Source organism: Suncus etruscus, chromosome 6 (assembly GCF_024139225.1).
Source record: "Suncus etruscus isolate mSunEtr1 chromosome 6, mSunEtr1.pri.cur, whole genome shotgun sequence".
Taxonomy (NCBI): Eukaryota; Metazoa; Chordata; class Mammalia; order Eulipotyphla; family Soricidae; genus Suncus; species Suncus etruscus.
The window spans coordinates 58502392-58514433 of record NC_064853.1 but is presented as its reverse complement, the minus strand read 5'-3'; the positions used below and the strand labels follow the sequence as shown (position 1 = coordinate 58514433).

General features: G+C 39.6%; 1 protein-coding gene across 1 annotated transcript in view; it reads right to left on the bottom strand.

The window, feature by feature from the left end:
- LRRC31 (leucine rich repeat containing 31) overlaps nt 1-11307 on the bottom strand; it is a 46599-nt gene extending 35292 nt beyond the window's left edge. Inside the window, exon 1 of the mRNA XM_049775569.1 lies at nt 11209-11307. Coding sequence (XP_049631526.1) covers nt 11209-11307 — 99 coding nt within the window. The remainder of the gene's footprint in view (nt 1-11208) is intronic.
- Between the last annotated feature and the right edge of the window lie 735 nt (nt 11308-12042).

The window sequence follows — 12042 nt, the reverse complement described above, 5'->3', positions numbered from 1 at the left end:
TCAGGCCTCAGAAGAATGGGCATTGCTCACACTCATCTGAACAATGTATACCATCTATGGAAACAACCACAATTGTCTTTAACATTACCAGGATCCAAGCCTCTACCAGGGAAGACCTACCACTGCTTTGGCATTGACTTACTCCAAAGAGTGCTCCCAATACACAGACAACTCAGGAACAGTCTGCATGAAGGCAGATTGCTCCGCATTTAATGGTATGCTGAAACTAGAGGATGCTCCACATCAGCCTGACATTGATGAAAGAAATGCACAGAATCCAGAGTCTTTAAATATAAGAATCTGATACCAACTATAGCTAAAGTGTGAAAAAGTTTCACCGGGACCTTGAGAATGACTGGAGTTGGATGGACTGGTATGCCTGGAACCCAGAGTCTGTCTTATGCCAATAAACTTCTGGGGTGAGGCCTTTTTGTAATCAGGTCAAGGATTTTTTTTTTCCATTTTCCCCATTTTTCTGGAACCTATGCAAACAACAGCGATTGCCACTATCACACCTTTACTATTTTTTTACTCTTATACTTTAAGAAAAAAATATAACTTACTGAACTTAAAAACAAATAACTGTAGTAGAATGCCTGTCTCAAATACAGGCAGGGGATGGGAAGGGGGAGGGGTAATGTTACACTGGTGAAGGGGGGTGTTCTGGTTATGACTGTAACCCAACTATGATCATGTTACTTAAATAAAAAATATATTAAAAAAGAAAATTAAAAAAAAATAAATAAGAAAAACCGGCTAACCTTTGCAAAAGCTGGCTCCCTGTGTGTGACACCAGGCGGGGAAAATCCGCGAAAGTACACCGGCCCAGTGGGGCTCAACTGTGAAAGACTGTGAGTGTGACCTGTCTATGTCTGTCTACTGGCCTCTTGCGTGAAACTCTTGCGAGTGGGGCAAAAAGAGGCTCAGAGGAGCACGGCCACTCCGCTTCGCTACGCGGCCATGCACTCTTTCTAAGGAAAGAACTCCATTGCAACAAGAAGGAAAAATCACACTAAGAACGGCGCTATATCACAGAAGCAAACATTTCTCTCTGGACTGTCTTCTCTGTTGCATGCTCGGGCCTAAGATTTGACCCAGTGTGAGGCTTCATCCACGGAGGACTCCCCTCCCTTAGAGGCAAGTCAGCCCATCCAGAAAGGGAGGAGCCAGAGGAGTGTGCTGCCTACATCATATAGACAATGAATACCACCACAACACGTAGAAAAACCCACAATACAAGTGTGACAATGGGGAAACAACGCAGGCCAGCATCAGACATAGAGAATGAAGATGACAATTCTGAGGACCAGATAATGACTGAACAACTAATCAATCTCTCAGATAAGGACTTTAGACTAGCAATATGGAAGGTGCTCAACAGACTCCAAGAAACCATGGATCGAGTTGAACAGAACACTAATAAGAACCAAGAAAATATGAAGGCAGAAATGACAAAACTCCAAACTGAAATAACATGTCAACTAACAGGACTGAAAAAGTCAGTAAACGAAGTGAATGACAAAATGGATAAGCTTTGGGACAGGGTATCAGAAGCTGAGAATAGACTCGGTGCTGTGGAAGATGAGATACATAACAATTCCATACAGCAGGAGAGATTGGACAAAAAACTTAAAGCAAATGAGCAGACAATGGAAAAATTAGTCAAAGAATGGGAACAGACGAAAATAGAAGTCTATGATAAGATCAACAGAAACAACTTAAGAATCATTGGAGTCCCAGAGACCCAGGAAGAAAATTTCCAGGAAGAATCAATGGTCAAGAACATCATTAAAGAGAAACTTCCAGAGCTAAAGAATATATGTGATCAAATCCTGCATGCCCGAAGAGTACCAACCAAAAGAGACCCCAGAAAAACCACCCCAAGACACATCCTAGTCACAATGACAAATCCCACAGATAGAGACAGAATTCTGAAAACAGCAAGATCAAAAGGGGAAATCATGTTCAAGCAAGCTTCCCTGAGATTTACAGCAGACCTGTCACCAGAAACGCTCAATGCCAGAAAGCAGTGGTGGGATATTGTGACAAGACTGAATGAAATGAATGCTTCACCCAGAATACTATACCCAGCAAAACTCACTTTCCGGTTTGATGGAAGAATACATGGTTTCACAGACAAAAAACAGCTCAGAAACTTCACAGACACAAAACCAGTCTTAAGAGAAAAACTGAAAGACCTAATCTAAGACAAGACTACCCGAAAGACACACCAAATTTTGAAATAAAGATGGCGTTAAATCCCAGGACAATTCTTTCTCTCAACGTCAATGGACTAAATGCACCAGTTAAGAGACACAGAGTGGCTAAATGGATCAAAAAACTCAATCCAACCTTCTGCTGCCTACAAGAAACGCACCTGAATAGTCAGAACAAACATAGACTCAAAATAAAAGGCTGGAGAAAAGTTATCCAAGCAAACAACACCCATAAAAAAGCTGGAGTGGCCATACTAATATCAGATAATGCAAACTTTATACTCAGGAAGGTTGTAAGGGACAAAGACGGACATTTTATATTAATCAAGGGGTACGTAGAGCAGGAAGAATTCACTCTCCTAAACATATATGCACCGAATGAGGGGCCAGCAAAATATTTAATACAACTGTTGACAAATCTGAAAAATAATATCAACAACAACACAATAATTGTGGGGGACCTTAACACGGCTTTGTCAACACTGGACAGGTCAACCAGACTGAAAAATAAATAAATAAAAAAAATTTTAAAAAACCTAGCAAGATGGAAGAGAAAGAAAAGGTTTAGTAGCAAGTATATTTTTGAAAATCATTGAATTACCAATAAACTTATTAAAGGCCTAGCAGAAGGTTTAATAAGCTTTTATTTTTTTTTAAGGATAATAGTTAAAGAAGTACAGCAAAAACATTGTTAGAGTGGCAATTATTAGTACAGCAAAAACATTGTTAGAGTGGCAATTATTGTTTGCATAGGCACAGCAAAAGATGGGGGACATGGAAAGGAAAAGCCTTGGCCTAAATACAAGGAGACCTTACCCCTGAAATTTTCTGGCATAAGACCATTTCTAGACTCCAGGCATACTAGGTTGTCCAACCCAGTCTTTGTTTGTAGTGCCAATAAACCTTCTCCCACCCATCCACCCACCCCCACACCCTGCAAGTCGCTATTGTTGATGTCATGTTTCTGCAGTTAAAAATCCTGGAGTCTGTGCATATTCTACATCAAAGTCAGGATGATGCGGAGCATCCTCTAGTTTCACCTCACAATTAGAGGGCAATGTATATAGCCCTGCCCTGAAAACAGGTTGTTGTTGTTGTTATTGTCTTCTTGGTGTTAAGGGACCTCTCTTTGGAGTAGGTTGATGCTGAGGCAGTGATAGGGTCTTCTGTGGTAGAGAATTGCTCCCAGGTGATGTTATAGACAAACGTGGTTGTTTCGTAGATGGCCTCCTGGTTCAGGGATGAATGGATAACGCCTGTTTTCTGAGGTCTGAGCCAGGTCATTATGACAATGTTCAGGGTGTAAGGTCTCACTGCATTACAAGATTTGTGCGTTCCCATCTCTATTAGATAAGGACTTGCCTGTATGTATAGTATTTTCCCATTTTAATGTGTCTATGAAAAAGCAGAACATTGCCTTTTGGCGTTATTGATACATATGGGGACCACTGGAACAAGTCCAACAATCCCCGTAACTTGGTTCTAACATAAGCTCTAAATCTAGGGACTCTTCTACCAGAATTCCTTATTGAACAGATCATAAAGAGAAGAACAGACAAAAGAGTGGGGGAAATCATCACTGTATAAAAAAATATTTAGTAAGGGTTATAGCTGTTAAAGGAATACAAACAAGATATTCAAAAGATATATGCACACACACACACACACACACACACACACACACATATATATATATATATATATATATATATATATATATATACGTGTCCCTTTTATGTCTCTGAAATAGTTGGGGGGTTTAAATCCGATGCATCACCACTTTGGTCTGTGGTTTAGCTTGTGTAGTCTGATAACCAGCTGGCAATGGAGACATATCAGGGAAAAATCCTTGAGGTGTGACTTCTCAGAAACTGAGTCTCTTAGCAAGCAAAGGCCCACAATGAAGGAAGGAGGATAGAAGGAGGCCTCTGAGAATAGATCAATAGCAACAGAGTCTATCATATTACTTAGGGTATGGTTTGGCATCTGGCTCTGTGTGGGGATATTTATCTGCTTCTTGAGGAGGCAAAATCTGAAGGTAAAAAGGGTTAAATGTAGGGAAATGTGGTTGGGGTGAGGGAGTGAAGGACTACACATGAGCTTGTAGGGCATTATATAATATAATATAGACATTCTGCATCTGCAAAACATATATTAATCATAGAAAATTCTATTGATTAATATCATATGTGCTGGGGCACTAGCCCCAGCGCGGTTTTGAGAATGGAGACCAGTGAGAAAGAAAGTTGCTGGGATTGATTGCCCCAGCCCAACCCACTTTAGATCCTCCCCGGAACCCACCTTTCTGGCGGCCTGGGACAGCTCCCAGGCATGCCCCTGGAGTTCTGAGGAAGTGGGGAGATGGCTGGGAGCCTCCCTAGTCTCCCAGCACCCCTCAAACTAGGAAGAGGGCCTTAGGCCTGGGGTCACCCCACACCCCATACCCGCCAACCAGAGCTAGCCTCCAGAACCAATTTTTGAATGTTTTAATTGTTTATTATAACACTGCGATTTACCAAGTGCTCATAATACAGTAGTTTTAGATATTAAAATATTTAAACACCAATCCTACCAGAAGTGTGACCTTCCCTTCACCAGAGTCCAATATCCCACCCATAACCATAGCTTGCCTCCATGCATGCACAAATGTGTTTACTTCATATTGTTTGTTATAACACAAAGGTAAATGGAATTATCAAAACTTAGATTCACAAAGGTCAATTTGAAATGATTGTGATCTCTCTCTATGGTGTTACTAAAGCCAGTGTGTCTGCAGATTTCCTGGGCTGTGGTTAGTGCTAGTCTAGCCTTCTGTGTTACTGCTTAGGCTCATTGAGGTTGGTGTATGACTATGGAATTTTCCTATCAAATTTCCGTTAATACTACTGGGATGACACTATTATGAAATTTTGACATGTTGACCTTTGTACATAGGAATAAGGCCCTCTAGCTTACTCTGGTTTTCCTCTTTCTCTGTTTTTCTCTTTCTGATCACCAAATAAGGAAAGTCCTCATGCCCAAATTATGACACATTTTCTAGAAAAAAAAAACAGTTTAAACTTATTTTAATTTACTTTTCAATTAAGCATTTACTTTTTCTGCCTCAATGGTCATTATTGGGGGAGTTTATTTATTTGCCCTTTGCTCTTATATAAAACTATTTTGAAATGTTTTTATATTAGCTTATACATATCTACCTTTTTAAAAATTTTATTGAAGTAAAATTGCATGATACTATTATATTATGTAAGTTTTAGTTATATATCATTATCAACTGTCATGCTGCATAAAGTTTACCACTAGAAGTTCTTTTTTTTGTTTTTGTTTGTTTTGTTTTTGTTTTTGTTTTGTTTTGTTTTGTTTTTGGGTCACACTCAGTGGCACTCAGGGGTTACTCTTGGCTCTACACTCAGAAATCGCACCTGGCTGGGTCGGAGGACCAAATGAGATACTGGGATTCGAACCACCATCTGTCCTGGGTTGGCTGTGTGCAAGGCAAATGCCCTACTGCTGTGCTATTTCTCCGGCCCCTAGAAATTTATTTTTGTACTTCATTATACAAACAACCCCTTTTACTTAATTTACTGCTTCTCCTCCCTTCCCATCTGCCTATCTGATCTTTAAATAATATCCACTCTACAGAGCATCACAATTTACATTATTAATTATTCACTGATAATAAATAATTTAAAGAACAGTTTTATGATGTGTTCTCTATCCCATTTAAATTTCCCTTCATATTTATTTTGTGATTTCTCTTGACCAAAATATTGGGGAAATTCTAGCCTACTGTGGATGGGCCAGAATGGATAGAATTTATTAAGACAGCCTGGAATTGATAGACTTCAGGAAGTAAAGCTGATCTGGCTTGAAATTTTATAGGACATATGGCAATGCCTTATAATGAGGAGTTTTTAGTTAACCAAGAAGTTAGAGACTCCTTAATTTTTCATACCAGTTGCAAGTTGAAGGGTTACTGATGCCACTCTGGTTTGCTTTTGTTTTTGTTTGATTGGTTTAGTTTTTGTTTTGTTTGGAGGAGACAATACCTGGCAATGCTGAAGGGTTACACTGGGTTTTGTACTTAGAGATATCTGCTGGCAGTGCTTGGGAGCCCATATGTTGTACTGGGGATAGAACCCAGATCAGTTGTATTCAAAGCAAGTACCTTGCTCATTGTATTATCTCCTGACCCCAGATCTCATTTTTATAATCATAATGCCCATTTTTTTTTCTGAAGCTGATTTAATGGAGAAAAGTGAGAATAATGAACAATTTTCTCAATAGCAAAAATGTCCTTGATATCTTTGGGCTCATATAATAGCTCATAGAGCAGCACTTTGTGATCTCACATGCTTCCTGTGGCAAAAATCATGTTGCCATGGAACACATATTTCTTCCTTGGACTAGAGTATTTTTACTGTAAGAGAAATGAAATTCCTACTTTCTGGACATTTAAAAAATAACTCATTAAGAAATTTTATAGATGAGGCCATCATTTAACTCCCAAAGCGATTTCAGGTCTGTGTCTGGGCAGGATCAGAGACCCTCCATTTCTCCCATCAACACTCCTTTTCCGAAACTGCACAGATGCACTAGCGTCTGTGCCAAGACATTTCAATTTATATCATATAGTTTCAGGCAGATTGGAACTAGCACTTCTTTCTCTTAGAAAATATACAGCTCCAAACCCAGCTGCAGAAACCAATAAACTAGTTTGCAATATTTTTTTATTATTCTATATAACTGCTTGTTTAGAAAAATAACTTCTAAAGCAGATATACCTTTAGCCACCTTTTATACAAACAGTTCAATAGATCACTTTCTTAAAAATCCTGGTACTCCAGCATTCCAACCCACTAAATGCAAAGAACAAGGGGGAAATTAAGGAAGACATTGCAGTTTGGATATAGAGAGAAATACTGACTAATTTCCAAGTCCACCAAAATACTTGAGCCTTATAGATGAAGATCTAAAATCAACAATGTTTTAGCAATAGAAATCAAGGAGTAGAGGCTGGAGCTGTGGCGCAGGGCATAAGGCATCCTAGGCATAAGGCCTAGGATGAACTGCAGTTTGATCCCTGGCATCCCATATGGTCCCCAAGCCAGAAGCGATTTCTGAGCGCATAGCCAGGAGTAAACCCCTGAGCATCACGGGTGTGGCTGAAAAAAAAAAAAAACAGAAACAAACAAACAAATCAAGGAGTAGTCACAATTATCAGTTATTAATAAATTAATAGTTGATAAAGTTCATGTGGAACTTTAAAAGACTTAGCATAGTCAAATCAATTTGAAAAACAAGAAACTGGTGGCATCTTGTTACCTAATTTGAAGCTCTACTACAAAGGCATAGTGATCAAAACAGCATGGTATTGGAACAAAGACTGGCTTTCAGACCCTAGTGGGTTTAAATAGAATGTCCAGTGACAAAATCCCAGGGGCTGGAGTGATAGCACAGTAGTAGGGCATTTGCCTGGCATTTGGCCAACCCAGGTCAAACCCAGGTTCCATCCCCAGCATCCTATATAGTACCAGAGCCTGCTGAGGGCAATTTTTGAGTGCAGAGCCAGAAGTAACCCGAGTGCCATCAGGTGTGGCCCAAAAACAAAAATAAAACAACAAAAAACTCCAAGTATATATCAATTGATGTTTGACAAAGGAACCAAGAATTTAAAATGGACAAAGACGGTCTCTTCAACAAATGGCAACCACATGTAAGAAATTAAAGATTGATCTATATTGCACACTTTACACAAAAATTAATTCAAAGTGGATTAAGGACCTTGAGATTAGACCCGAACTCATAAAGTTCATCAAGGTAAACATAGGCAGAACACTCCAAGACTTAGACCTCAAATAAATCTTTGATGATAGGATGTCAATGGGAAGAGCTATAATATCAAACTTAAATAAATGGGACTACATCAAACTAAAAAGTTTTTGCATGGCAAAAGAAACAAGGGCTAAAATTAGAAAGCAGCTAACTGAATGGGAGAAAATGTTTGCACTCAACACATCTAAATGGTCTCAGGTGCTTTGGTGGAGAAAAAAAAAGACAGAACTATAGATCTAAACTAAAGTAAACAACAATAGAATCAAGAGACCTAAACTTTAACAATCTAAACTTAAATGGGCCTGTTATACTGGCAGGCCAGGGTGCAAAGTGTGGTGGTTTAGGATACAGTCTGGGATCATGGCAGAGGGAGGGTAATATTGGTAGTGGGAATGTACCTGATTCACTGTATATCTAAAATTCAACTATGAAAGACTTAGTAGATCACAATGGTATCAATAAAATAAAATTTAAAAAAATTCATAGTTGAAACTCTTTGGTTCTTAAGTCTTGTGGGGAAGAGAGTAAAGAAGCTAATATAAGGTAGTTAAAACATTTGACTTAACCACAAACCTAGTTTCAAGCAAGTAAATTCATAAATAACAATGCCAGTATTTATGACCACATTTTTCCAGGTCATGAATATACAAAGCTTTCAGGAGCAATCCAGACCAAAGTTGTCTTTCTTGATTTGGCCTAAAAATGTATAGGTTGGTTTGCTTGAGAGAAATGATCAGCTTTGATATAACCCAAAGGATGTCTATTTGAGATTTGTATGAAGTCATAGTCCTAAAGTTTGTATCATCAGCATCAGTATCAGCCAGGAACATGGTCTGAGTTTAAATCATTTGTGAACACTGCAGGAAATTTTTGAATAGGGCTCTACATTGTGGGGCTACTGTCACCATATGCCAGGGTGATATTCTCATCCTTATTGAAAGTTCATCTGAGGCAAATTATTTTTTTCCCACCTAAGAGTCTCAGTACAGCCATTAAATACAAAATAGAATTTTTTGACTCAAACAAGTTACACATCTACAATTATAGAAATTTATTTCTATGTTCTAGGGACTTTAAAATTTAAGACCAAGATCAAGACAGACTTGACCTAGCTGATTCAGTGCTTCACAGAGACTCACTTCCTGGTGTTCTATAAAATTTTGATTACAAGAGTGCCAACTCTTAGCTTTAAGAAGGTTTAACTTTATAATCCAAACTTAATACTTTGGGACCGGTGAGGTGGCACTAGAGGTAAGGTGTCTGCCTTGCAAGCACTAGCCAAGGAAGGACCTCAGTTCGATCCCCCAGCTTCCCATGTGGTCCCCCCAAGCCAGGGGCGATTTCTGAGTGCTTAGCCAGGAGTAACCCCTGAGCATCAAATGGGTGTGCCCCCCCAAAAAATTAAAAAATAACTTAATGCTTAAATTACTTATATTAATTACTATATAATTATATATATAATAATGTATGCATTAATACTAACATACATTCACCTAACATCAAAGGTTAGAGGAAGGCTAAGAACCACTTATGTTGGAGCCTCAAATGACCCACTAACAATGGAGGTGAAGAGGGGTGTGTGGGCCCAAATGGTAGCACAGTGGTAGGGCGTTTGCCTTGCACATAGCTGATCCAGGACGGATGAGGGTTTGATACTCAGAAATCATATGGTCCCCAGAGCCAGGACTGATTTCTGAGTGCAAAGCCAGGAGTAACCCCTGAGCACTGCCGGATGTTGCCAAAAAAATAAGTGAGAGAGAGAGAGAGGGGCATGTGTAAGATGTTTTCTCCTAAGTGAGGATCCCTAAAATTCTTGCTGGAGCCTTCAGTACATTGAGTGTGGGATCCAGAATCCGGCCAAATTTGAGGCCTGGATTTTTACCACATTTTAGAGACATATTGTTCAAACCATTCATTAAATTTTGATAGGGTCTCTCACTCAGACAAATCTGTATCTGTTCTTACTGTTCACTGTTCTTACCACTCACATTAAAGATGTAAGTCATTCTATTGCCCATTCTTGGCATCTGTGGAGGGAATGAACTCTACCTTTTCATCAGCCAGGCATTACAATAGCACTGCACATAACATTTCCATCTGTCTGATAGTTACAATATCCATGTGTATAATCTTGGGTTGAGAAGTTGTCTTCTCACTGTGTCCTTATGCACTGGAAGGGCCAAGGGAGCTTCCTGAAGTGCTCATCTCATTTAACAAAGGTCCCATCTATGCATCTTCCTCACAAAGATCCCACCTCAAAACCATCACATAAGGAAGAAGATTGCAACATAGGAATTTTGGACTGATGTCAACAGTCAATCTACAATAGATGACTTTTCTCAGCCTTTTGAATGCTCTTCCATGCCTTGTTCTGTCACATATCTCTGTGGGAGGGCTGGGGAGTAGGAACTACACACAGCTGTTCTCTAGGTTTACTTCAGGTTTTCTATTCAGGGACTACCCCTGGTAGGGTTCTGGGAAACCATATACGGTGCCAGGGACAACCCAGATTGGACATGTTCAAGGCTGTATTATATCTCTAGCCTCTACCACTGCCACATCTCTTATGATCTAATATTATTTTTGTGCTTATTGCTATAAAGCCTATAATACAAAGGAGAGAATTTCATAGATATTGAACTTTTCTCAGCTTTAAGTACACTTTAAAGCCTCACTAAGTACATAGCAGGCTTTCAAGAAATATTTGGTGATGCAGAAGAAAAAAAATGTATAATCTTGTAGGCACTTTCTGCAGACATTTATTTGATACCCACAATGTTAGTGTAAAGAAAATCCGAGGCAGGGTGCCAGGACCCAGTGCTTTCTAGCATCTTACATCATTTATCAATAAATATTCAGGAATTTCTGGGCATACTTGAGGTGATGACATCTCATCTTCAATGGCTAGAAAAGCTGGATTGTAGCCTGGTAGAAATGAATGGAGAGCTTTTAAAGCTCTAACTCCTCCCTTCCTCTTTTCTCTGTAGACCAGATCAACTTATTCTACTAAGAACTAGGCAGTGCCACAGCCCAGACTGGAACCTGGAATCAGAAAAAAGCTCACTGCAGAATTGCCACATTAGAACTGGGCCAGATTCATAACTCACTCTTTTCTCAAATGAGATATAAACTGAGCCATGAAAGATTATGGCTATACCAGCCCATGCAGTACAAAGCTGGCCATCTCAGGAGTAGGTGGGCCTGCCCCTGTCCTGCCAAAGCTACAGTTGCTGTTTTCATCACCCAGAATCACCATTTCCCCTATGGCCTGCCTCATATGTGACCCTCTATGATTCCCTCAGGGACACCAATCTGACCACACTTCAGGTGAACCAGATTTGGGGCTGATATCACCGAAGCTTTTTGGGGAGAGCTCAGGCACATTCTTCCTGTATTTTCCTTCTTTTGGGAAGCCTGGCAGCTGGATGCATGCCCCTAAAGGTTGTAGTATCAATAATAGTATTTTGAATTTCTAGATAACCCCATTTGTTTGATGCTATCATTCCTAAACGAACACCCCAATTTAACAGAATGGATATCTAACAACAAGAACTTACTAAACCTTCTGCCATTGTATTAATGACCCTCAAAAACCAGCAGACACTGTATTGCAATGAATATGGGAGTTTATTACCAGCATTTTCGGGCACCTTTTATAAGTGGCAATCATGATAGGACTTTCAAGCCCTTTTGATAGGGCTTCTGGGGCTTCAAACTAGGGGTAAAAATATAGGTTCTTAGTACATGATACATCAGTCAGGTTTAAACTGGTTGGCTGAAGTAGTAGAGAAGGAGTTCAAGCTGGGTGACCACAACCTTGGCATGTAGTTACATAATGTTTATTGCCCACAGGCCCCCAGATGTTGCTAGTTTATCTAACTGTCCTGGTACATGTGCTTGAAGTTCCTGTAACTGGCTGTTTGGGCCTAGTTTCTTTCTTGTCAGGCTGAGCCTGTCATGGCAGTCCTTATCTCTAAAACAAAACACGGTT